Source organism: Petaurus breviceps, unplaced genomic scaffold (assembly GCF_028583685.1).
Source record: "Petaurus breviceps papuanus isolate PSGF00001 unplaced genomic scaffold, PetGlider_PUasm1.0 174, whole genome shotgun sequence".
NCBI lineage: Eukaryota > Metazoa > Chordata > Mammalia > Diprotodontia > Petauridae > Petaurus > Petaurus breviceps.
The window spans coordinates 19,208,432-19,235,062 of record NW_027185761.1 but is presented as its reverse complement, the minus strand read 5'-3'; the positions used below and the strand labels follow the sequence as shown (position 1 = coordinate 19,235,062).

The following is a 26,631-nucleotide window of genomic DNA, read 5'->3' as shown; positions in this document are numbered from 1 at the left end:
CTGTAACCGGAAGTAAGTGAGGAATGCTTTGCTGCCCTCGGTTCCCGGCCCTCGCCTAGAGGATTTCACTTAGACCGAAGGTCTGTCTTCGCAGATTGGCGTTGGGGGCGTGGCTTTAGCCGCAGGGGAGGATTGGTGCCCTCAGGCCCCGCCCCCGCTTCTGAGCTCCTGCGCGCGCCTGTCCCTGCACCAGACGGTGCGGCATGGCCCGAAAGCGGGCGTCCTGCGAGGAGCAGCAGGGCCAGCGGCGCCCCAAGAAGGCTCGGACCCAGGAAGTGGAGCCCGGTGAGTGGGGGGACTGACGGGGCAGTGGGCTTGGTGTCCCCGCGGGCTAATGTGCGTTAACTGGCGGGGGTGGGCCCAGGCCGGACTCTCCCCTCCCCCAGTCTGGTGGAAGTATGACTACTGGGCCCCAACGACGCTCCATCTACCGCCTCCGAGCCTTTGCCTGGCATGCACTCCCTCCATCTGCGCTGCTGCTCTGGTGCTCGAGTTTCCTTCAGTGCGCAGCTCAAAAGCCCCCTTCTGAACTGGAGGGTTTCCCTGATCCCAGAAGCTGCCGGTGCAGCCCCCCACCCTGGAAGTTACTTTGTATTTCTTTTTGTGTATGTCTATATACTGTATCAGCCGTCCCAGTATCTATTCATCCATCAGCCCAGATAGCCATCTTATTCATCCATCCATATGAATATCTCACTCTCTGTTTAAATATCTACCATCCACCCAAATATCTGTCTGTCCATCTAACTAAATACTTATCCATCCATCCCTGTCCATCTGTCTGTCCCATTTGTATCTATATCTATCCATCTGCTGGCTTGCCTGAAAAACTCTTGAGTTTTTTGTAGCCCAGTGAATAGAGTGCTAGGCTCAGAGTCAGGAAAATCTTGAGTTCAAACCAGTCCTCTGGTGCTTACTAGCTGTGTGACCTTGTGCAAGTCACTTAACCTCTATCTGCCTCAGTTTCCTCATCTGTAAAATGGGGAGTAATAATAGTATTTCCCTCTCAGTGTTGTTGTGATGACCAAACGAGATATTAATTGAAAAGTGCTTGATGTGGTGCCTGGCACATAGTAGGTATTTGTACAAACGTTAGCCATTATCTTTATAAATCAAACAGGTATTTACTAAGCCTGATGCTGTGCTAGAGGCAGGGATAGCAAGTGAGCACCAAGCTTACCTTCTAATGGGGAAGGCAGCAAGGACACTTAAACATGTAGACAGTATAAAGATAAATTTAATAAATGCATCCTTATTTATGCCCAAACTTATTAAGTAAGAGATTGTTCGGGAGGGAGGGCAGCAGCAGTTGGGGGTATCAAGAAAAGCTTCATGCAGAAGATGGTGCAGTTTCCGATTTCTTTATTTGGCCCCTGAACCTGGCACAAAGCTGGCATTTAATGATAAATGATTGTCCGTTGATTGACATTTGGATTAAGACGCTAAAGGGTGGCTGAGCCTCAGCGTCCATTCAGGTGCACAGATACTTGCTAGGGAATATTCTCTTGCATCCTCAGCCCCAGAGGAGGTAAGGTCCTGGCCCTGAAGGAGTTTACATTCTAGTAGGGGGAAATCCCACACATGCAGTTCGGTTGGACTGAGGCTCCAGCTCTCCCATCTCTGAGATTCATGATTCTGCTCCTTGTAATTCAAAATGAAGCATGAACATATGCCTGAGAGAGCTTCAGTGCCACCTCAGAGGAAGGGAAGTTCATTTCCAACAGGCAAATCAAGGAATGTTCTTCTTAGAGACTGGGAGAGTTTGATACAGATTTTGAAAGATATGTAGTATTTTTGCAGACTGAGATTGGGAATGGGAGACAGCGTGTAGGGAATTGTTTGAGAAAAGCTACCGATAGAGATGGGAAAAAGCAAAAAAAATGTGTGGGGGAAAGGAGTGGCCCATTTTGGCCGGAGGCATGGAGTTTGAGGAGAAGAGTGTTGTGAAATAAAACTGAATGAGTGCCAGATCCTTCAGGACCTTGAATCCCATACTGGAAATTTGGACTCTGTTTGGTACATAATGGGGAATCATTGAAATATTTGGGAGAAGAGCAGCAACCTGACCATATCTATATATGAGGAAAATTAATCTTGCAGTGGTAGAAAGTATGGATTGAGAGATGTCATTACCTGTGAAAACAAAAGGGTTGAATGGATAAATCTTAAGGTCCTTTATAGCCGCAATACACTATCCCAGTTATCCGAAAAGTTATCCCATAGCATGGCAGGTTTATTTTCTATTGCCCCAAAGGACATAGAATCCCCAGCAAGCTTATGTCACATAGTATTCGCAAAGCTTAAATTGTGCCACTTATTTTGAGATTTTTACTTAATAATTCTAACTATAATGACAGTTCTGAGATAGGAATTCAGACTGTAATATACTTTTTATTTTTATATGCATTCTATAAATAAGGAAGCAGGTTTAGAGATATGAAATAGATTTGCCTTTTGTCTCAGAGCAAGTATGTGTTCAAGCCAGTATTTGACCTCTTGTCCCCTCTAGAAGAATCCTAGGTTTCTTTTCTAATTCAGTTTTTAAAAAGCATAACTTAAAGTTCTTACTAGAAATACACTGTGAGTATCACTGAAGGTACAGAGGAAGTGACCCGACCCAGCCCCTACAAGCATTTAAACCAGGCTCTTCTAAATGAGTTGCCGATTCCAGTCTTTGGATTCCTGAGGTCTGACCAATGAAGATGCCACAGGAAGTGGTCCCCAGAGCTGCACTTAAGAGACGCTGGGTCCCCAGAGCTGGACTGTGAGGCCGAGCTGTCTGCAGTGGCTGAATCAGAGAGCAGAGAAGCAACAGGTGGTCCTGGCTGGGCTGCTGCCCGCTCCTGGATGGGAAGCTTCTTTCCTTGATCACAGCCACATCCTCCAGTGCAAACAGGGGAGTGCTTTTTTGTCAGTAGACACAAATCAACACCCCCAGGTTGTCTTCATTATAATTTTCTTGTTCATATTAGAATGCCTCTGTTTTCTTCCCAATTCTTCTCTAGCTTTTGTGTTCTTGACATCCTTAGTGAATGTCCACATAGTGTGCTGTAGTCAGGGGTCCTTCTGGACTATGGAACCATCACTTGGAACAGAGAGGGTCTTATTGCTTTTCTGCGCTTTCAAGCCCTCTCTAGCAGACACTGTGCATACACAGAGGTCACTCTTGCTAACTCAAAGAATGGTTCAATACCTTTGGAAGAAGTACTGTCCCCATTTTCAGGATGGAAAAGTTGAAACACCACTAACCCAATGCAGGGGCTTTGGGCTAGATCCCAGAAAAGAATCCAGAAATCCTGATTCTCCGGCCATTTCTCAGACTTATTCATTTAATACATTTTAATTCAGCAGGCACCTGCTTTGTGCAAATCACCAGGCATGCAGCAGCCAGAAAGGAATCTGGTCCCTGCATTTATGGGAGGGCACATGCCTTTGGCCCAAATAAAAGCCATCTCATCTGAGGACTTCGAGGAGAGCACTAAGTCAGAGTAGTCAAGAAGGGCTTTCCTTAGGAGTCACCCCTGAAGGAAGCCAGGAGAAGGCCCAGGGAGAAATTGTAGGAGGCTGGATAGGAAGAGAACGAACTTTGAGTTCAGGGAACAACAGGTGGGCCACTCGGGCCAGAACTGAGAGTGCCCCAAGGGTGGCAATGCAGAGCACATCTAGAGCCAGGCTTGGAAGGTTCTTGAGCAGGAGAGTCAGACCTGTCTCTCCTGACCTGGTCGGGAAGATTATTTGGCAGCTATATGGAGAATAGATTAGAGAGGAAAGATATTAGAATTAGGGAGAACAGTTCTGAAATAATCTATGTGACAGGTGATGAGACCCTAAACTAGGACGGTGGCATGTGAGCAGAAAGAAGATGAAGTTGAGAGATGTTGTGCAAGTAAAATTCACAAGACTTGACAACTGATTGGCTGTGGGAGCCAAGGGAAGGGAGCAGGTGTTGAAAACTTGGGTGTATAGAACAGTGGTGGCGTCATCAGTACAAAAGACGGAGTTTGGAGGATGCTTTTAAGGAGCAGAGCTAATGAAAAGAAGGAAATACGTGTTTATAGAGCACCTACTGTGTGCCAGGCACTGTGCTAAAAGAGGCCAATGACAGTCCCTGTCCTCAGGGAGCTTACAGTCTAATGCTTGTGCACAAGGCGAGGCTCTGCACCAGGGCTGTGGCCATGGAAATGCTGTGATGGGCAGGAGAAAAGTTAGAGAATTTTTGGCAGTGCTTTGACTATCCTCCCCCACCTTCTTCTTCCCTCAAACAGATGTCTTTGAAGATCAGAAACCAAAGAATACTCATGTCCCCAGAGTCCTGAGTGGGAAAAGGAAGAAGGGAAGCAGTGACCCTGTGGGGCCCCGAGGTGGTACATCAAAGAAGGCGGGAGTCAAGGCGGAGGAGAAATCTGCAAAGCATCCCAGGGTGAAGGAGGAAGCCTCTAGCGAAGGAGAAGATTTCACGTAAGATAGTTCTGAGTTTCTCTGGATTTTCTGTCAGAAAAATGGCGGTGTTCAGAGCTTACTTTCTCTTCCTCACTGAAGCTGTTTCCAGACATTGCGGGGGCTCCACAGTGTGTAGAGGACTGGGCCTGGAGTCAGGAAGACCTGAGTTCAAGTTTAGTTTCAAGACACTAACTGTATGAACCTGGCAAGCTGTTTCACCTCAGTTTCGTCAGCTGTAAAATGGGAATAATAACAGCACCTGCCTCCCAGGGTGGTTGTAAGGATCCCATGGAATGACATATGTAAAATTCTTTGCAAAGTGCTGTATAACTGCTAGCTCCTGTTAATAAAGCACTTTCAAATCTTCTGAATAAAGAGCATAGAATTACATAATCTTAAAGTGGGAAAAAATCTTGGAGATCATCTAGTTCAAACCCCTCATTTTACATAAGGAAATGAGGTCCAGAGAAGAGACTAGGAAGAGCCACCTTCCCACTCTAAAACGTTGGGCCCCAGAAACAGTCACAGAATTTGAGAGTGGGAAGGGACTTGAGTCATGTGGTCCAAGCCATACAGGAAGGAGAACCCTGACTCTGACAGCCCTGCCGGGGACCAGTCAGCCTTTGCTGGGGGGGGGGGGGAATTCATTCCACATATGGATGGTTCAGACTGTTAGGACAGAAAGCATCCATTCGCCTCTTTGCAGCTTGCATTTTTATTTTGTTCAAGTCAGTGCTAGAGATGTGAGGCCATGCCCAAGGCCGTGCCCTGGACGCCTCCCACCAGGAGGCACCATGGAGGACTTCTCTTGTCACAGGGCCTTTCATGCACTTTTAGGACAGTGATGGGCCTTGCTACAATCTAGATAAACTGTCCATAACTTTCCTCTGACTATTTCAGGAAGCAAGGTGCGTCTCACATCACCCGTTCTTAGGGAAGCCACGCTGGTTCTTTGTAGTCACTGCTTCCTTTTCAAGATGTTCACCAACCATCCCTTTGGTGACCCTTCACAGTTGTCAGCAATCCAAGTCACGATCATTTGCTTCTCACCTGCTGACTCCATCCACTTCTCTTTTTTGAAAATTGGGAAAACATGTCTGCTTCAGGACTGGATAGGGTAGGACTTAAAGGAAGAAGGAACCTGTCTAGTCGCCTCCTTTTACTGATGAGGAAACTGAGATGCACAGAGGTTAATCGATTCACCCGAGTCCAAGGCCAGGTCCTCGGACTCTGAAGACAGTGCTTTCTCTACTGCAGCACCTCAGTCTTTGAGAGGACCTCAAAATTCATTCATTCATTCACTCATACTTGGGCTGTTATCTTTTGCTGTCTTGTTTATCCACAAGCCTTAGTTTCTTCACCTGTTGAAGGAGGGAGTGTTTACATAGCCCATGCTGTGGTCCAGGCAGCCCACAAATATGATCTCATTTGATCCTCACAACAGCCTTGGGAAGGAGGTGCTGTTGTCCCCATTTTACAACTGAGGAAAATGAGGTGATAGATAAAATTTCTATAGCATTTACTGTGTGTCAGGTGGTATGCTCAGTACTTTACAGATATTGTCTTGTTCAATCCTCAAGACAGCTCTGGGGAAGCAGATATCTTTCTTGTAGTTATTGTTATCCCCATTTTTACGATTCAAGATTCTTGTAGTTATTGTTATCCCCATTTTTATGATTCAAGAAACTGAGGCCAACAAAGGTTAAGTGACTTGCCCAAGGTCACACAAGTCTGTATCTGAGACTGAATTTGAACTTGGGGCTTCCTGACCCCTGGCCCAGCACTCTCTACACCATACCATCCAGCTGCTGTTGATACCTGTAAAGCCTACTTAAGTTAGCATATTCATCTATCAAAGGAACATTCCTTTATGAATTTGCTGGTACTTTGTTCCTGCTATGAACATGAGCCTTATTTAGCCAATATCCAGCTAGTCAGCCAGTTTAGTGGACTGACTTTCTCAAGTCCGCAAGCATTTATTAAGCACCCTAGGTGTGCCAGGCACTGTGCTTGGTGCTGGGGGACACATAGGAAGGCAACACCAGCCCCTGCTCTCAAGGAGCTCACCTTCTATTGGGAGGGATAACGTGCACACAGCTCTGTATGAACAAGACACAGACCAGATCAAGTGGAGAGTCTGGAGGGCAGGCACCCGCCTGTGTCAGGGGGGATTCGGGAAGGCCTCTTGGAGAACGGGGATTCCAGCTGAGACCTGAGGCTAGGAGGCAGCCAGTGAAAATACATCGAGGCTCCAGCTGGGCGCGTCTCATCGGAGGAACAGCAAAGATTCCAGAGTCACTGAGTTTGGGACTGGAGGGCAGGAAGGGCTTTAAAAGCCAAACAGGATGTTATGTTTAATCCCGGAGCTAATGGGAGCCACTGGAGATTGTTGAATGGGGAGAGATAAGGAGTGACATAGACTTGTAGGAAGATCAGTTCTGGAGGATGGATGGAGTGGAGAGAGACCTGAGGCAGGCAGATGCCACAGCGGCAATTGCAGGAATCCAGGTGTGTTGGGATGAGAGTCAGCACCAGGGATGGGGGCAGTGCCCAAGGAGAGAAGGGGGTGTGCTGTAGAGAGGATGCACAGGTACGATTGACAGGCCCGGGCTACAGCTTGGAGACAAGGGATGACAGAGTTTTGTCAGGCTGCCAAGGGTTCCTGGCCCAGCAAAGGCTGAGAGCCCCTGGTCTCAGCGGTAGACATCCTTTCTCTACTTGGTCTCTCCGGTGTGAGTGGTGAAGCCACACTTTTTTTTTTTGTCTTTTTGGAGGGGGAAGGCAGGGTAATTGAGGTTAAGTGACTTGCCCAAGGTCACGCAGCTAGTAAGTGTTAAGTGTCTGAGATTAGATTTGAACTCAGGTTCTCCTGACTCCAGGTCTGGTGCTCTAAATGAAGCCAAACTCTTGAGCAGTTACAGATCTCTTCCGGGAGATTCTTCGTTGTTCTGGGGCTTGATACAACCAGCATAGCGTCTTATACAAACAGAAGCATTTGGAGGACTTCCCCACAGCACAAGACCTCCTTTCTCACAGTGACATAAAGCATTATATCTTGCCAGTAAAAATAAAAACACATAAGGCCAAAAAAAAAAAAAAAGCCAAATTATTTTCAACACCATGTTTCTTAAATATATTTAAGAAGCAAGAGATTGTGTAATGCGTTTTAGAAAGTTCACATCCAGAATGGTTAAGATACAAAAAAGGATGGTAAGTGCCGGTTAACCTGGAAAGTTCCTCAAGTACCTTACCTAGCAAAGATAACTTTGTTTCTACTGGTTATCCCCGTGGGCCCTCACTGTAACCCGAGGCTTTCACTGATTGCAATTTTGTGATCACCTTCATAGTTATCTTTAACCTGGATTGTTTATCATGTCTGTGGGCTTTTTTCCTTTGCTCTTTGAGTTAGGCTTGTCTATAGGATCATCATTGTTGACAGAGCACATGGAAGACAGGTCGGGAGATGCATTAGTGGCAGATTCACTGTTAAAACCCAATCTTTTAATGAGACTTTCAGAAAAATACTTAAGGGGGAAAATCAGACTCCATGTAAACAGAAAATGTTTTTAGCCAATTACAAATGACAATTTTTAAAGGGTCGTCATTTCTTCCCCTTAAATTTGATAAGGGAAATACTGAGATAATAGAGAGATGTTTGAGCCTTTTGCTGGTTTTTTCCTCTGGAATTTATAGTGACTTCACAAGTGTCGCCAAGGAGATCCAACCAAAGACAGAAGCATCAGTGAAAAAAGACAGCAGCAGAGAGAACGATGAAGATGAAAGTGAGGATGATTGGGAGGAGGTCGAAGGTGAGGCTCTTTGGCACCAGCATGACCTGCCTTTAAGTCTTTCTTTTTGGTGGTGGTCTCTTCTGATTGCGATCATGTAGTCTATGGGGTAGCCCGGTTGTTTCCTTGTGTGCTTCATTGTAGCCCTTCCTGTCTGCTTCATTGAGGTTTTCCCCTAGGCTCACGCTTTTCAGAACGCACCCTCTGTTATGGCTGCCTCATCCAGGTGTGCTGAACAGTGGGATCAGCACCATGGCCAAGGGAGCCTGGGGCTCTGGTGACTCAAGTGGAATCCTAGGCTCTCAGGGCTACAGGCCCCCACAAGTCACCCACCCGATCCACGTGCATAGGTGCCAGGTTCCTGGAGGGCCAGGACCGCGTCTTACCTGTGCTTCTCACCTAGCACAGGGCGGGTTCGGACTGGGTGTTTATTCAGGAGAATCAACGCCAAGGCTTAGACAGACTTTCCAGAGATCCTACAGATAAGCAATAAGTTGTCTTGTTCAAGGTTACCTCAGGCTACTGTTCAATGCCCCCAGAGCCTTCACCTTTTCTTCGCAGTTGCTTTGTCAGGAATCTTGGATGACTTGGATAGGCCAATTCTATCCTTGTATTTTGGGTGGTCCCATCATGTCACCCCCACCCATTACTCAGTATCTCTCTATCCTCTTCAGGAGCAAATACAAAATGCTCTATTTGGTATTCAAGAGTCCTTCATCACGCACCCCCTCCTTCCTTTCTGGTCTTCTGACACCTTACTTGACCTCATACTCACTGGTCTCCTGGCTGTGCCATGAGCAAGACCCTCCATCTCCCAGCCCAGGGCATTTTCTCCATCTGTCTGCTTTCCCTAGAATGCCCTCCCTCCTTATCTCCAGCTTCTGGCCTCCCTGGCTTCTTCCAGGTCCCAGCTTAAATCCCACAGTTAGCCTTTCCCAATCCTTTGTAAGTCCAGCACCTTCCCTCTGTTGACCGTCTCCCAGTTAGCCTGTCTCTAGTTTGTTTGTACAGAGCTGTTTGCCTCTTATCTCCCCCATTAGACTGTGGGCCCTTTGAGAGCAGGGATCGCCTTTTGCCCTTCTTGGTCTCCCCAGCACTTAGCACAGGGCCATGCGTGTAGCAGCAGTAGTCAAGCCTTGGTGACTGACTGTCCAGGCTGCCAGCAGGAGGCCAAGGCATCCACACAGAAGCAAGGGGTCAGATTCACAGTGGCACCACCGAGTCAATGCCTTGTTTGCCTTCAGTTCGATAGGACTGTTTCCCAATCTATAGCATACAGCCTGCCTTCCAGGAGCTGCCAGATATCATAACTGACAAAGCTGCTACTCTCTCTCCAGAAGATGCTTTATTTGGATCAAGTCGCTGGTATTTTCCAGAATAGCCTCCCTACCTTCTTAGTGGGTGTCTGCACTTTCTCTGAATCCCATATAAGACTGATAGTCACCTTTTGTTGACAGAACTTAAGGAGCCTGCACCAGATGAAATGGGAGGAAGCGCCACCTCTTTTCAGTCGGCTCTGCCCACCAAGCCAGTGGAGATAGAGATTGAAACACCGGAGCAGGTGAAGGCAAGAGAGAGAAGGTGAGACCAGGCCCCTCCTTCTGGATCCATGCCTTCATAAAGCTGCAGCCCTCGAAAGCTATGGGAGGGAAGAAGGGGCAGGACAGGTGTGGCCACAATGGACCAGGAACCCCAAGAGAGAGTCTGCTGCTCCTTTGAGGCAGTGCTTGGCAGCACAGAGCCCCGTTTTCTCCTGCCATCCCGTGTGGCCTTGGCAAGCTCTGAGCCATCAGAGCCTGAACCAGAAGCAGAGCTCCTCAGCAGAGCCCTGTGGTTGGGGGCATGAAATCCCCTCGCAGTCAGTGTTCATTAACTAGCCGGCTCTCAGATGAGCAGCACATTGGGGGCCGTGCAGAAATAGAAGCCCATCCTCCATGCCCACGAGGGGCTCTCAGGTTACTGGAAACCAGGCACCCACAGGGGAAAACAGCTTACCTCATAGAACACAACCTGCAGATGAGTATGAGGGAAGGTAGTGCCCCCAGGCATGTAACCAAGTGTGAAGGGCTGTGAAGTCAGGCAGTAAAGACGGCAGGGAATCAGGGAAGGCCACAGTGCCTGGCACACAGTAGGCACTCTGTAAGGGCTTGTCGATTGCTGCCTTAGAGAGGAGGGTGGAAGAAGAGCCGGGCAGAGGCATCACAATGAGGACAAGCACCGTATCCATGGGAGACCCACAGCGCATCAGACTTGCTTAAATGGAATGGGGAATCAGAGAGATGAGGGGCAGTAATTATTCATTTGTTGTCTTGAGTAAGAGAGATGGGCTGGTGAATCATATCCTGAGTCCAGCGTTTGCTTTTGGATACCCACTGCAGGGAGAAAAGACAGATAGAATTGGAGACGTACCTTCGGAGAATGATGAAACGCTTCAGTAAGGAAGTCCGAGAAGAGACACACAAGGTCTGAACCTCAGCATTCATTCCGTTGACAAAGCATTTATTGGGCCCCTTCTCTGTGCTTGGTGCCAGGCAAGGTTCTGGTCCTCAAAAATAGCGCTAGGGGCACTCTTCATGCACAGCAGTGGTTTAAATGTGACAGCTTCTGAGATCTCTGGTTTCAAGGGACAGTCTGGTCTGCTTCCCCAAGGTCAGGGAAGGAAGAGATCACTGTAGGCCTGAGGGGGAGAGTGAGATTGGAGCAGGGGCCTCGATGATGTAGACAGGCAGAAAGCAGGAAATGGGGGAGTGTATGAACAGCCATGTAGAGGCAGGGTGAGTTTAACTCATGTAGAAACAGCCTGATTATTTTTGGAAATAAGATTGGATTGCTTGGTGAGCCTGGTGTGGGGCATGCATGTCAGGAGGCGGACTTTGAGCCATGTCTAGGAGGCACTAGACTCTGCAGGGGGTGGGAACCTGAGGCCTCAAGGCCACATGTGGCCCTCTAAGCCCTTAAGTGCAGCCCTTTGACTGAATCCGAACTTAATCCAAGGATTTGTTCTGTGAATTTTGGAGAAGCTTCCACACCCCTGCACTAGAGAGTTCTTACAGGTTCTGGGGCTGAAGAGCAGTGTCAGGTCAGGGGCGTTTTTAGCAGACTAGAATAGCATGCTAGACAGATTGGAGGCAGGAAAACGGAATGGGATACTGTTCCTGCAATCCAGGGGTGAGGCAAGGAGATGCTGAATGTGGAACTGGCAGCAGAAACCACAAGGAGAGGCAGAATACTAAACCTTGGGGAAGACACAGATCACAAAAGCAGACATCTTCCAGGCTAAAATAGGTCATGAGTTTGACAACTCAAAACTCTACTTGCTTTGGCTCAAGGGTCTTTTTTTCCTTCTTGTCTCCCTTGTCCTTATTCCCCTGCCAATAGGTGCACCTGCTTTGTCTGCTAGCGAATGGTTTCTTTCGGAATAACATCTGTAATGAGCCAGATCTTAAGGCCATCGGCCTCTCCATCATCCCAGCTCACTTCACTAAAGTGCTTCCTAATAAAGTGGATGTCCCTTACCTTTCCAATCTGGTAAAATGGTATGAGTCTCCTTCCCACCTCCTGCCCAGACTGTACCATGGGCCTTTCCCTTTACCCTAGAGCACAGCCATCTAGTCACCTTAGTCTCAGGAATCCCCAGAAAGGCCGCAGTCACTTATAGTGAGGGCGTTTGAAACTCTCAGTGAAGCAAGTGGCCCATTTGATCCAGAAGCCAAGAACCATATCATGCCTTCTTCCCTACAGGTTCATCGCCACGTTCACTGTCAATGCAGAGCTTTCCACAGATGAGCAAGACAGCCTGCAGTCCACGTTAGGAAGGCGTTTTGCTATTTATTCAGCGCGGGATAATGAAGAATTGGTTCACGTAAGTGACTCAGGCTGTGCACTAATGTTCTTAATAATGCTAAACCTATGCAGTGGTCAATTTGGGGCAAGTACTTTAGAAGTATTTCATTAATTATTCAGTAATGACATTTAGAAATTCCAAGAACATGTTCAGTTTAGTTCACATGCTGAATTTCAGTCTTGGACACTGAAAGCAGACCAGTGTTCCCGTCAGATAAGCACTCCTCCCGCCATTTGGATTTGGAGCAAGAGTGCACCGAGGACAAGTTTCAGTCTGCTGTCTTTGAAAGCAGAAGAGATGAAATAGAGAGGTCAGCATACAAGCCCTGCAGAAAGACTGCCCAGGGTGGGCTCATTTGAGCGTGCCGTAGCACAGCTGTGCATCTGGCTGCCTCAGTGATTCCTTGTTCTCTTTGGAGACCTACAAAGCTGCTGCTCCCGTTCTCCTTTGGCCGGACTCACTGAGCAAAGAAATGGAGGCCAGGCTTTCCCAAATGGCACCAGCTCCGCAGCACCAAAGGCCCTGGGGCAGCGTTTGACTTGAAAAGCCTGAACTCTCTTCTCGGTTGTTATCCTCAAGCCCAGATCTGTTTTGTTGGGGAGCTATTCAATGAAGATCGATTGGTAACGATAACCCCTTGTAGCTGTGTAGCCTTTTCACGCTCATTGGCTCTTCTTCAGCATCCTGTGTGGTAAGCAGGCCACATGTTAGTTTCCAGATAAGAGACCTGGGGCTCAGAAGGGTTCGGTCACTTGCCCAGCGTCACTTGGCTGCTTAGTGGTGAAACCAAGGCCAGCATCTGGTCTCCTGAATCCTCATCGGTGCTTTGCTGCCTGTGATAGGATCATCTGTAGTAGGCAGCACTCTGGGTGGGAGGTCAAGTTATGCAAAATGGGGCCCCTGTCTTCTCTTAACAAAAGGCCCTCCCTCCAGTGTCGACTTTCCATCTGTTACTCTCTTTGTCACTTTTCTGGGTGTGAGGTGAAATCCCAACATTCTTTTAATTTATAGTTCTCTTATTAATAATGATGTAGATCAGTTCTCCATGTGGTTTTTTAATTAAATGAACAGATGCAAATTCTAGGAGTGGTCAAGTGCCATTCTAGAAACTGGTGAAGATAGTCAGGAGTAAATCAAAGCCTTTCTCCAGGACCTTATGATCATAGAGGAAAATTAAGACATGTATATGAATAACTATATTCTCAGTCTAATGAATAGTCCCAAATAAGGCTGAACATGGTCAAATGTGCCATGTTGAGAAAGGTATCAAGAAAGTGTGATGGGAGTTAAGTGAAAGATAGAATTACATGAAGGATGCATTGAATCAAATGGCCCTGGCCTAGTCTGAGATTCTCTGGTTCTGTGATTGACCTTTCTCTTCTAAAGACTGTTTATTCCTATCTTTGGAGCTTACCTATTGAAGAATCACTTTATTATTTATCTCTGTATCCCCCAAGGTATTTAGCACAGGGATGAGCACTTAGCTCTCAATTAATCTTTGCTGAGTGAATGATCATTGGGACTCAATGGGAAATTACTTACATTGATGCTTATCTTCACAGTGTTGCATCTGTCTTTGCTTTTGTAGTCCTTACCAAAAGAATTTGTGTGAGAAATTGGGTAGAATTTTGCATGAGTTTTCTGAGGGATATTTGTCCTTTTTTTCCACACAGATATTTTTATTGATTCTACGGTCACTGCAGCTTCTCACCCGCCTGGTGTTGTCTCTGCAGCCCATTCCTCTGAGGTTGCTAGCTGCAAAGGTGGGATTTTATGGGGTCGCAAAGTAAAGGGGTGGGTTGTCACAGAGAAGTGAAAAGTTATCTCACATGCTTTTAAAAAAGATGACCTTTGTCTGGCAGCTTAGAGTTGGGATTCCATGATGTAGCTTTCCCCAAATCTGCCACACAGTTTACTTTCAGGGAAACTGATTGAATGGTTTGGGAATTGGAGATGGTATCCAGAGAACCTTGTTCTCTCTTTAGCTTTGTCCTTAAGTTGTCAAGAGCCCGCCCACAAATCGTGGCATCTCTTGGTGCTCTCATCTCCCTCCCTGATTCTATGAAATGAGTGACTGTCCTCTCCTCTCCTAGAAGGTTAAGGTGATGGGGGAGTCTTTGGGACAGACACTGAGATGAGTAAAATATGTTCCCAAGACTCTCAGATGAAGGTGCCAGGTTCTGTCTGTGTTGAGGTGGTGGTCCTTATTTTTGCTTTGTATTTTTCCTAATGCCTGTTATTGGACTTTATATATAGTTGATTTCATAAATGTTTTATAAACAAATGAATTAGTACTCATAAAATGGGGGCGGGGGTGGGGGAGGAAATATATAATCACCTTCTTTGTTCCAGGGCAAGAAAAAGTCCCAGAACAGCTCCATAGAGAATCCTGGAAGTTCTTCTCAACCCCCCAGCCAAAAGTCCCAAACTCATATTAAATCCAAGACCAACACAGGTCAAGCGGCAGCCTCTTCTAAGAGGGCAGCAGAGGGCAAAAAACCAGAGCCTCAGAAGGCAGCAGTGAGCAGAAAAAAGCAGTCTTCTCCCAGTGAGGAAGAAGACATGGCAGTAAAGAAGGAAGGAGCCCCGAGACCTGTGAGGGGAAGACGGAGGGTTTCAAAGGTGTCCTACAAAGAGGAGAGTGGGAGTGATGGGGCTGAAAGCAGCTCTGATTTCGAGCTCTCCAGTGAAAATGACAGTCACTTGTCTAATGAAGACTCTCAGCCTGGCACCCGAAGAGCTAGGAGGGCAGCTCCGTCCCAGAGGACAAAGGTGGCATCTGCAGGCAGCAGGAGGAAAGCCAGCACATCAGCAAAGAATAAGACAGGTGGAGGTCAGCCCTCCACTCTTCCAGTAGCATCCCCAGAGGCTTCAGGCACCAAGAGGGGCAAGATCATTTCTAGTGATGAAGAAGAAGAAGAAATCGGGAAAGCAGTTGGTGTGGACCAGTGGCTAGAAGTGTTCTGTGAGGGGGAGGATAGGTGGGTATGCGTAGATTGTGTCCATGGCGTGGTGGGCCAGCCCTTGACCTGTTATAAATATGCCACCAAGCCCCTGTCCTACATCATTGGCATTGACAATGATGGGTGTGCCCGGGATATCACACAGCGGTATGACCCAGCCTGGATGACAGCTACCCGCAAGTGCCGTGTAGATTCAGAGTGGTGGGCTGAGACCTTGAGACCCTACCAAAGCCCTTTTGGGGCAAGGGAAAATAAAGAAGAAATGGAGGTAAGCCTGGACTCCCAGGAAACTAACTGCCCCTTGTTGAGGGAAGTTGCAGCTGGTGTTTGTTCATATGACACAGGTAATATCATGCGAAAGAAGTTTGAGAGGATGTGACCGCCAAATTACCTTCCCACTACACAAACTAGAAAGAAAAAAGAAGGCCACACAGGGCTTTCAGCTCCTCGGAAGGAAGGCAGGGACTTGAGTTAGCTCAGTATTCCTGTGATGTGAAGGCCAGGCAAGGGAGGAACCTTAGCCCAAAAGAGGACCTTTCACATGTGCCATGATTCATGAATGTTGGAAAGGGAGAAAATAATGCAGTGAGTGTCCATGACTCACTTTTGGACCCAAAGTGAAACTGGTCCCGTCACATATTTGTAGTGAGTGCCTGTAGTGCCCCAGGAAAATGCAGAAATGGCCAGTCACCTTACTCATGGTCACTGAGAACTAGTGAAACATGACTTTTTTAATGTGCCTGGAGCAGAGTAGTCTTTCTGCAAAGAGAGCTTGCCCTGAGCTGGCTCTTTCTTCACTTTATTTATAAGCAACTATAATCTAACAGTGATTCATAGTCTACTCTGAATAAACCAAAATGCATCCAAGGGAAATTAACCTTCAGAGTCTCTGATGTGTGACCCTCCTTCTCTAGGTGGCCCCTGCTTGAAAACTGGACCCCAGCCTCTTGCCTCCCCCCCACAGAGAAATAACAGAGAAATAGGGCAGCGATGAAAATTCCCGAAAGATTGGGAATTCATCTTTCTAAGGAAAGGCTACAGGAGCTCTGTGGAAGGGCTCCTTTGCAGAGCACCACGGAATAGCTCGGGCCACTGGTTTTTTTTTGTCTACTGAGAATTAAACTGGAGGTTTTGCACCTTCGTTTCAGTAAAGAGGCTTAAGTTAGACATTAAGTTAGACACGGTCGACTTCCCAAAGGAAGTTGTACATTGTCTCCCAGTGTGGACTTGTGACCCACATGAGCAGATGATCAGCCATCCACCCAGAATGGTTCATTTACATGTGTAGCTGCAGAGAGCAGGTTACATGCCTTCCTAAAGTCTAATCTGAACCTGAAATTTTATGTTCATTGAAAACGCCTTTGTTAGTGGTACAGAGAGAAACTGAGATCATCCAAAATTATCAACAAACTCGATCATTGATCCGTAATAACACTTGACATCGAAGTTGAGAAGAGTCCAAATTTTATTTGAAAAAACAAAACAAAACTTGCTTCCTTTTACAAAGACCTTACTTAACATTATGTCTCTGGCATGTGCAGTTTCAGGCAAAACTACAGAGCCAGCCCTTGCCAGCTGCTATTGGCATGTATAAGAACCACCCACTTTATGCCTTGAAGAGGCATCTCCTGAAATATGAAGCCATATACCCAGAGACTGCCGCTATTCTTGGGTACTGTCGTGGGGAAGCCGTGTATTCTAGGTAAGAGGACCACTGTCAGTGTGCACGCCATCCTAGCTGGCGAGCAAAGGGCCAGCTTCAGTGATGAGGCCCGCTGAGTAAAAGAAGAGAGTTACTTTGGGTGGGAGGGGGGAATGAGTGGGAGGGTCTTTGGGAGAGAAAGAAACCGTCCTCAAAAGTGAAATGTTTGGGGCGGCTAGGTGGCACAGTCAAAGAGCATCAGCCCTGGAGTCAGGAGGACCTGAATTCAAATCCAGCCTCAGATACTTAACACTTACTAGCGCTGTGACCTTGAGCAAGTCACTTAACCCCAATTGCCCTACCTTCCCCCTCCAAAAAAGCAAAAAAAAAAATGTTTTATCAAGAATGTGGTAGACCAGCCTCAGACTATCTATCACCAGTCGAAAGTACTTCACTGTAAAGGGAGTTGGGGGTTAGGGGTCATGCTAGTGGTGGACATGTCCAGATTTTATTGTAGAGCTGCCATTCAACTAAGAACATTTGTAAGGGGCTTAGCACAGTGCTTGGCACATAGGTACTTAATAAATGCCCGTGGGTTGAGAAAGAGATTGTTGTTTATCTTTTTCATGTCTCCTCCAGTGTTAGTCATAGTGCTGCATACAGTAGGTACTTAATAAATGCCTGGTGAGTGTTGGAAGTATAATTGTAAGAAGACTCCCAAGATTGTGGTTTAGCTCTAAACCCAGGAGTGGGAGTGACCAGGACTGTGCCCTGCCATCCGTTATGGATTGGCTCTTTACTACATATAAGCCCCTTTCCCCTAGCTGGATTGGATGCTTCACTGGGGCAGGAACCATGCCCTTTCTCTTGTTTGAATCTCCCCACAGTGGGCATCAGAGGCTGGGCATCTACCACATACTCAGCATGGCTGCTGTTGCCACTTTTGAATAGTCCTGACTCTTAACACAGCATTGTCTGCATGTGCAGAGTAGATGGTGGCTGCAAGGCCACTAAAGGCAGAGGACAAGGACAGCTGGGGAAGGGAAGGGAAATCCAGAGACTAGTGAGACAGAAAAAGAGTTGTGGGGCCTTTAGACAGACGTGTTGCCAAGAAGGACAGGAGGTCAAAGTCAGGCATCCCCAAAGCCCATTCCGAGGAGTTATTTCCCATTCTTTCTATAGATATCAGAGGTGATAGCTTCCTTCTATTCCACTAATTAATATCTGTACTTGTAGAAAACGACGGATATGGGAAAAAAATATATAGTTCTCTGGTTAGTTGTGAAATAAATGACTTTTCATGTGTATCTCCTCCTGGGTGATGTCTTTAGGGACTGTGTTCACACCCTGCACTCAAGGGATACCTGGTTGAAGGAAGCTCGAGTGGTCAGGATTGGGGAAGTTCCATACAAGGTAACTGGACTGTGGCGGGATTGGGATCTGGGTAGAGAAGCATCAGGTGTGGCAGCTTGACCACGGCAGTTTGGATGTCAAGATTGAGGGCAAGGGAATGTAAGTAGGGTCTTTTAAGTTAGAGGAGAATGCAACTCGGCCTGCCGTGGGATGAGCACCAGAGGAGGGGCTGCAGGCTTTGAGAAGGAACCAGTGTGTCATCTGAGAAACTCTTTGGCCAGGATCTGAGTCCAGAAAACAATAGCCAGATCTAGTTCAGGGTCAGTGCAGGAAAGAGTGGAGCACTTCTGACTGTGTCTACTGGCAGCAAATGGTCATTCAGTGCCTCTGCCAGCATATTAGAGAACGTTAGAGCCGAGAGGTTTAAAAAAAAATCCTTGATGTCCTGATTCCTTTGACATGTTTCCAGCCTTCCCAGGTAGGCCAGGTGTCCTGCAGAAGAATTTCGATTTACATCTATGGAGTCTGGCTGGTGTGGGACACAGAAGCCAGCCTGTTAACATGCCTGGCCTATGGCTGCTGCCCAAAGCAGAAAGTATCTTTCAGAATCTGTTTTTTGGAGGTTTATTCTGTATGTCTGGTTTTCAGGATCTTTTTAACTAAGCTCTAAATCAGGGCTTCTTAAACTTTTTCCATGCATGACCCCTTCAACGCTTCTTAAAGTGTGGATCACAGTCCCATATGGGGTCACGACCCACAGTTTAAGAAGTACTGAAATGAAATGCTAGGTTTTACCTTTTGAAAAAATATTTGCCCCACTCATGTTACAGAGGAAGAAACAGGTTTGAAATTGAGCAATTTCAAAAAAAAAATCATCCTAGAACTTCATGACAGAAACATCACTAGAAATGAGGATTGCTAATTTCTGATTCCCAGTCCCTTGTTCTCTCTGATATACTTTGCCAAAGTGTCCAGGAAGCACTGTGAAATGCCCTGTGGTGAAGTCCTTGGCTGACTTTCTGGCATTCAGGTTAGCAGCACTAATGGTTGGGACAGCAGGGTCTAGAGAAAGGCAGCTATCTACATGGTGAACAGCTTCAGACTGGCACAGGGTAGGGGGGAAGCTATGCATCCATGAATCCCCCACTCTAATGGCTCAGACCTCAGTGCCAGTCACTCACTTTCAAGGGCCAGCCTGCTGTACCTTTGCTGTGCCCCAGGCATTCTCGTCTGGAGCCTAGGCCCCACTCAAACTCCAGCTCTGTCTGGGGACCCCCCTTTCCTTGCTTAGACTTTGCATCCTTTAGCCCTCACCACTGGCCACCAGTAACTTCTGCCTCCTTTCCGTTCATCCCAGGTTGCATTTCAGTGCCTGGTATTTCCTTTCAGGTTTATCCCCATGCCTGCTTCTGAAACCACAGCCATGTGCCTCTTGCTTCTACATTAACAAGGTAGAAGGACTGGTTAGCCAGGCTCTGGGAAAGAAGCCTCGGCTTTCCCACTGTCGCCTTCTGCCTTGAAGCCAGTTTTTCAGCTTTTTCTACCTTCTCCCTGACTCCCATCAAGTGAAAATGGAGGTTTTGTCCCCCAGGGACATGCATGGGACCTGGACAGAGGGCCCTCCTTGTTGGTATGTTCTCTGAAGAGCTGTCTGTGTTGTTCATAAGCTGCTGCTCTTCCCCCTGGTGCAGATGGTGAAAGGATATTCCAATCGTGCCCGGAAGGCCCGGCTGGCTGACCCCCAGTACCGGGATCAAGATGACCTGGGTCTGTTTGGCCACTGGCAGACAGAGGAATACCAGCCACCTGTGGCAGTGGATGGGAAGGTGAGTGCCCAGCTGCAGAGCGGAGCGAGCCTCCTGTGAACCAGTTTTCTTGGACTGGCCTCCTTTGTCTGTGGCAGGTCCCTCGGAATGAATTTGGAAACGTTTACCTCTTCGTGCCCAGCATGATGCCTATTGGCTGTGTCCAGCTGAAGCTGCCCAACCTGCATCGAGTTGCCCGGAAGTTGGGGATCGACTGTGTCCAGGCTATCACTGGCTTTGACTTCCATGGTGGCTACTCACATCCCGTGTAAGGAAGACACCAGCCCAGCTGGGGTCCAGCTTAAACCCCAGGAAAGAGGTGGTTTTCAGTGTGAGAGTGAAAGGTCATTTCAGGGCCAGCTTGGCTTGAAAGATTGGGGACCCCAGGAAATGAAGTGGGAGGGCAGTTTAGGCATGGCTACTGTGGCATGCCTGGGGGGTGAGGGGGGGTGTGACTGATGACAACTCTAGGGAACTCTGGGAGAGACCTTGAGGGATTCCATGCCCATGGGACATGGCTGGGACAAGGTACACTGTTGGACAGGAGTCCTCTTGCTGCCAAACCTTGAGCTATATTTTGACCCGCCGCAGGAAACAAAGGCACTTCTCTCAAATCCTGAATATTTTGAGGTGATCCAAAATGCTATTTTTATTCCCAACCCTCTGTCACGGATGTAGCCAGTGATGAGGCCGAGCTACTCCCCTGAAAGCCCAAAATGAAGGCTGAGGATGGAGAGGGAAAGAGAGGAATTGAGACTGCAAGTCCAGGGATAGAAATCTCTGCCATGAGCAGTGAAGATTGGTGTCGTGTCTGTTTTTCTTTGTTTCTCTCTGTCCCTATGGAAGAATCTTTAAAGTGCAAATCAAATGCCACCATTTCCACCCTCTTGGCCCAGTGCATCTGTCATAGGAGGGCAGTGACAGTCTCTGATGTGAAACTTGTCATCTCTAAAACCAGCTCCAGTCCTTCAGACGTAGGAGGCACTAGATAAGTGCTTGATGACTGTTCTGAAGTAATTATTACCAGAGGAAGGGTAGTCCCCAGCAGAGAGGCCTCTCCCTCCTCCTGCCTCCTAAGCATATTCATGGTGTTGTCTTTTCTGCAGAACTGATGGGTACATCGTGTGTGAAGAGTACAAAGATGTCCTCTTGGCTGCCTGGGACAATGAACAGGCACTCATTGAACAAAAGGAGAAAGAGGTAAAAAGCTTCTGCCTTAGAGGCAGTCTGGGTACTATGGCAGGATGGAGAAAAGCTCCAGGATGAGGCTCTGGTCACTGTGGTCCCAAACGTGCCCTGCTCCCTGGTCACATTAGAGGATCTCTGAGATCCTGAAAAAGAACAGGATCCTAGAGGATCCCTCCAGCCCTGAGAAAGGACAAGATTGTCATGCAGGGAACACAGAGGTAATACTGTGTGAAACGCAGTGAGGAACCGAAAGCTTATAGAAAAACAAAGGACATTTGGTACTTTGTAATCACAGAATGTCAACCCTGGAAGGGACATTTAAATGTCACTTAGTCTAACCTTATTTTACAAGAAGAGAAAACTGAGACTTAACAAGAAGTAACTTGTCCAAAGTCATGCAAACAGTAAGTGCCAAAGCTTGGATTTGAACTCAAGTCTTCAGGGAGTTTTGGTTCCAAGGCCAGGGCTCTTAGCACTAGATATGCATGTCCTGGTCACAGAGACTACATGCTCCTACTTCAGAAAACCAAATATCAAGCTAAGAAAGCTGCCTTGGGTTATGGAAAGAAAGGTGACTGGACCTGGACTTGGAATCCTAGTCCCCCTTGCACTGACCTCAGGGGCCTCACAGAATTTTAAATTAAAAATAGAAGGAATGTCGGCAGCATCTGGTCCTGTCCATGCTGCAAAGAGAACGCCCTCTTCAGTAGCCCTGACATGTGGGCCTCCAGCATTTGTTGCAGACCCACCTCCAGTGAGGGGTATAGTTCTGGGATAGGTTTAGTTCCAAGGAAGTTTCCCCCTATCAGGCCGCAGTCTGTTCTTGAAACGTTTTTCCTCAGGAGCCAGGCAGAGTTAAATCTAATCCTTTGACATAACCCATTTTATTTCCCCTGAATCTTCCCTTTTCCAGGCCCTACCTTCCTAGTTCCTTTAGCTGGTCCTCATGATAGGAACTTTTTCTCCCTTATTAGCTCTCCTCTGGACTGCCTCTGGCTCATCAGACCATCTTAAAAGGAAATGCCTAGAACTGAACACAGTACTCATATTGGGTCAGCGAGGGGCAGAGCACATTTGAAGCTTTCCCTTTTTTTTTGAAGTTATTCCTCCCTTCATGGAGCCCAAGAGTGCCATGGCTGCAGTATTAACTGTTGACTTGTGTTGACCTTGCAGTCTGTTAAAAATGCAGATCATTTTAGGATAAACTGTTAGCTAGGCAAGTTTCCCCTGTCTTACACTTACAATCTGGTGGTTATTGTTGTTTTTTTTAAATGGAAGTGTAGAACCTGGCTTGTGTCCCCATGAACTTCTGTCTTAACTCAGTTTGGCTCAGGTCAGAACCTGGCATAGTCTTTTAGGGTCCTGACTTTGATCCAGCCTGTTGGCTCCCCTCCTGCTTTTGTGTCCTTTCTGCCTTTAGGCTAGATGTGTAATGTTAATTTCTAAACTGAAATCATTCACATCCTTCCCATCTTTATTTTTATCCTGAAAATGCCAGCATTAACATATAACTTTCTTTTTTTTACTACCCTTTTGTTGTTCACCATAGAAGAGAGAGAAGAGAGTCTTGGGCCACTGGAAGTTACTGGTGAAAGGGCTTCTAATAAGAGAGAGGCTGAAGCGACGCTTTGGTAACAAGGTAAATACATGCTCTTCAGACACTTTTTATGTGGAAAGATCCGAGATCAGATTTCTGAGGTGATGAATACATTAAGCAAATGAGTGGCTAGCCCCCCAGCACTCCTCTGAAGTCAGCCTGGTCTCCATACAGGCGGGCACCACCTAATGCTAGCAGATCTGGAGAAAATGCAGTTTTGACCCAGTATTACAGGGGGATTAGAGTTCTAAAGGGCATGTGGCTACAGCGTTCCTTTGAGGTTTCACAGTGTGATGGCTAAATTTAGGTATTCATTTTATGGTGCTATTGGGGGACCTTCCCTGTATGTAGACTACTGGACTAAAGTAGGTCCCAGATAAGTTGTTACATCAAGAGATTTTCAGCAAAAGAAACAGAGTCCAGGGAGCTGGGCAGCAGAGGCAGGCAGCTGTCTGTGGCTCTCTCCCCTCACAAGCTCCATGCCCCTCCTGGGGCTGTGGGAGCCTCCTGCTACAGCTCCGTGGATGAACAAGGAAATAAATTCTTTGTTAACTCTAGATCTTGGGTCAGAGTACTTCAGTCTGAAGTCTGCTGCTGTTTTGAGGTAATTTTACCTCTCGAGAGCTTGTTTTCAGACTCATCAGCAAAATGAGGGGAGTAGGGAAAAACCACAGGATCAATGGTTCCTAGCCTTTTCAAATATAAAGACCACTTTTTAATGTCAAAAAGTTTCACAGACACCTCTCACCCTATATGATATTTTTATTTATCCTTCATGTTTTGTTTAAAAGTGACCTAAATATCAAAACAGTAATCCTAGGAGTGTACATGCACTCCTGCACTAACACTTAAGAAGGTTCTCAGTGGGTCCAGCGCCCACAGACTTTCACATCTGTCTCTCCCCTCCCTTCCTCTTCCCTCCCCTTTTTTCTCCTTTCCAAGACTAGGTCTCCCTAACCTTACCCAGGCTGAAAATACAATGGCCATTAATGGGCCAAGTCCCAGTACTTAGGAGCGTGAAAGCTGTAATCTTTCTACTGACATTGTTATAGTCGTTGCGCGGACTATTTTCCAGGTGCTCTTGCTGCTCTGCTTTGCAGCCATTCATGTAAATCTTTTCATTCTTCTCTAGTTATCATGTTCATCATTACCTACAGTACAGTAATACTCTTTTACATTCACATACCAGTTTATCTGTTCCCGAATCAATGGGCATCATCTTGGTTTCCAATTTTTTGACACTACAAAAGGTACTGCTGTAAATATCTTGGTATACGTGGGGCCTTTCTTTTTCGTCACTGACCTTCTAGGGGGATGTATGCCCAGCAATAGAATCTTTGCTGACATTCTAATGGTCCCACCCAAAGTGGTAGAACAGATGACCACAGAACTAAGTTAAGCAACAGTGCATTTGATTGACTCTTGCAGGTCATAACTGGTCATACACAGGCAGTATCATACAGGTCACTGTCACAATGACATTGCTATGCCATGTTAAGGTTTTTTCACAGCAGCCTGTGAGAAAGGTGGTACAGGTCTATTATCGCCATGTGAGATCGAGCTGCCTAAAGCAGTCAGCCTTTCTCCTGTGATCGATCATTCACTTGTGTTTCTAGGATGAAGCTGCTGCAGCAACATCAGAGGGAGGAGCAGGATTCTCATCGGATGAGGAAGGGACCAGCTCACAGGCAGCAGCCACAAATCTGGCTGCCTCCTGGCCCCAGAACCGAGAAGCTGAAGAGCAGCAGAAACGGAAAGGAACGAGGAGGACCAAAAGGGAAAGGAGAGGGGAAGCCAAGCACCTGTTCCCCTTTGAAAAGCTGTAAATAGACCCCAGATACTCTCCCCCCACCATGGCCATGTGCTTCTGCCCACACCAAGGAAAGGCAGTCGGGCAGCAGCTCAGTAGACTTCGGATGAAGAAGGGAAGAGGAAGTGGTTCCAAAGCCCCAGGATGGCTCAGGTATCCTGCAGGACCACTTCTCAAATAAGACGTTCGCTTTCACTCAACCCCTTGGCCCGTTTTAGTTTTTAAAGCCAGTTATTTTTCCACTTAGTAATCTTCCCTCTCAAGTGGTATCTTTCAGCAGTCTGACATATGCTGAGTAAATGGATTATGGAAGTCCTTAGGAACTTTGGGCAAATTATGGATAATTTTCTTTGTGAGAAGCACCAGATTTTAATAAATTCTGCATATGTTCTGCAAATGCAAAAGCCCTCCGCTGTCATTTAAGCAAAATTTCCACTTAACAGCTATCTTCTTGCCTCCCTGACTTGTCTTCAGCAAAAGTTTAACGCAAATACTTCTTCCCTGGCCTTAACTGCATTTTTTCCCTGAATTTTCATTAAAACAGAAAAATTACAGCTTAGTTCCTACAATATTACGATCTTTGGATTCACTTCAGGATGTAAGTACCTATGAAAAGTGCTAAAGTCAGAGAGAAATAAATCCCACAAACATAGAACATTAAAGAAATAGCAATAATCTTGAGTGAGCCTCCAACTATTGTCCCGGTTAAATAGAAAATGTTTTACACTGTAGATAGTCTAGAATAATTTTTTATCACTTTACAGGGAACAATAAAGCTTTATATAAAGACTGGTTTCATTGTTTTCTTTCATTAAAATGTGTTAAAAGACCTGAAATTATGTGGTCCTACTCCAGGGGTGGAGAACCTGCAGCCTCAAGCCCATATTTGGCCTCCAAGTGCGGCCCTTTGACTGAATCCAAATGGTTCCCCACCCCTGAGTTTCCTCATTTGTAAAACGGGAGTAGAACAAGGTCCCAGAAAGGGAAATTGATTTGCTCCAGGTTACCTGGAGAGGGAAGGCCATAGCTAGTTTGAGAACCAGTCCTATCCTCTAGCCCAGTGGTGTCAAACTCAGAAATGGAGCCCACTAAACCTTACAGCATTCCTAAAAGCCATATTGACCCAGAAATCCATATATTAACATCTGTGTTCTATTATATTTTGGCTAAATATTTCCCAATTTTAATCCGGTTTGGAGGTACGAAGTGTTGGTATCCGATACTTCTGCTCTTCCTAGGCCCCTAGAATTCTTTTTCCTCACCATACAATGGCCACATCTCAAGGAACCTTCACTCAAGAGTTGATTGGTGACTCAAGAATCCCTCAAGCACCATTCAGCACTCATTAGGAAGATTTTTGCTTTCTTTTGTTTTCCTTCACGAATATATTCATCAAGTACATTCACACAACTGGCCATTTATTAAGCCCTTCTGAATATAAAGTAGGGTAGTAAGGCCTTGGGGAAAGAAAGGCAAGGCAGACCCAATCAAGCTGTGACAAGTAAAACATATATTTGTGTTTGAATGTGTTGAACCTTTCTTAAAGTATCATTTTTTAAATGACTCATTTTTACACAGCAATATTTTTTTTAAATATACTGACTAGTATGGCCCCATGACAGAAACCATTAGGAATTTGAGTGAGCAAGTTTTGGCAAAACAAAACCTAGGGTGTGACTCATGTGTAACAAAACCCTCTCTAGTATAAACATGTTGAGAAACAACTGATGTTCCCATAGAAACCCTATTGCTACAAAGGCAGCCCTCCTTCTATAGAAGCCATTTTACCCCAATTTTGATTTTTAAGTTTTACAAAAGGAATGCCTGGCCAGTCATGAAAGTACTTAAAAAGTTTAGGGCAAGGTTGGGAACTCACTGAGGGCCCAAAGGAATCACCTGATAATTCATTGGACCTAGTGAGGAAATTGTGTCTGCTAGCTTAGAGCGTTGTCTAAGGGTACTAAGAAAAGTGCTTTGCCCAGGACCACACAGCCAGATCCATCTTCCTTAACTACCTGCCTCAGTTTCTCTTTCATGACTGAGCTCAAGTTTCATTAGTCATGAGCTGTCAAAAATTTATTCCCTATGAGTCTTCTGAATGAACTTGAATCAGATGTCGGTCTGCTGGTTACACTAAATAACTGTTTTGTCTGAAAGTCTTCAAAATATCTTTTAACCACTAAAAATTGGAAGTGTTAAAA

The 26,631-nt window shown here is 46.4% G+C and overlaps 1 protein-coding gene across 3 annotated transcripts; it reads left to right on the top strand.

Annotated features, from left to right (window-relative positions):
• The first annotated feature begins 74 nt into the window (after positions 1-74).
• On the top strand, positions 75-25,221 carry XPC (XPC complex subunit, DNA damage recognition and repair factor). Of its 3 annotated transcripts, XM_069083853.1 has the most exons (16): positions 130-285; positions 4,266-4,458; positions 8,134-8,249; positions 9,686-9,809; positions 10,607-10,691; positions 11,607-11,764; positions 11,970-12,090; positions 13,746-13,835; positions 14,425-15,303; positions 16,577-16,737; positions 18,009-18,090; positions 19,722-19,856; positions 19,934-20,103; positions 20,942-21,035; positions 22,573-22,662; positions 24,237-25,221. In XM_069083853.1, exons 1-16 carry the CDS (start codon positions 204-206, stop codon positions 24,444-24,446), a joined length of 2,790 nt encoding a protein of 929 aa, XP_068939954.1. In that variant the 5' UTR covers positions 130-203; the 3' UTR covers positions 24,447-25,221. The 3 variants fall into 3 exon arrangements, with proteins under 3 accessions (XP_068939956.1, XP_068939954.1, XP_068939955.1); XM_069083855.1 differs by lacking the exon at positions 4,266-4,458 and having other exon boundaries at positions 75-285; XM_069083854.1 differs by lacking the exons at positions 22,573-22,662; positions 24,237-25,221 and having other exon boundaries at positions 19,934-20,154.
• Positions 25,222-26,631: the final 1,410 nt, after the last annotated feature.

Bases quoted from the DNA above. Each gene is read 5' to 3' on its own strand.
- XPC (XM_069083853.1), top strand. From the start codon at position 204: ATGGCCCGAAAGCGGGCGTCCTGCGAGGAGCAGCAGGGCCAGCGGCGC. The intron at 4,459-8,133 runs GTAAGATAGTTC...TGGAATTTATAG, and splicing joins AGCGAAGGAGAAGATTTCAC to TGACTTCACAAGTGTCGCCA. The intron at 12,091-13,745 runs GTAAGTGACTCA...TTTTCCACACAG, and splicing joins ATAATGAAGAATTGGTTCAC to ATATTTTTATTGATTCTACG.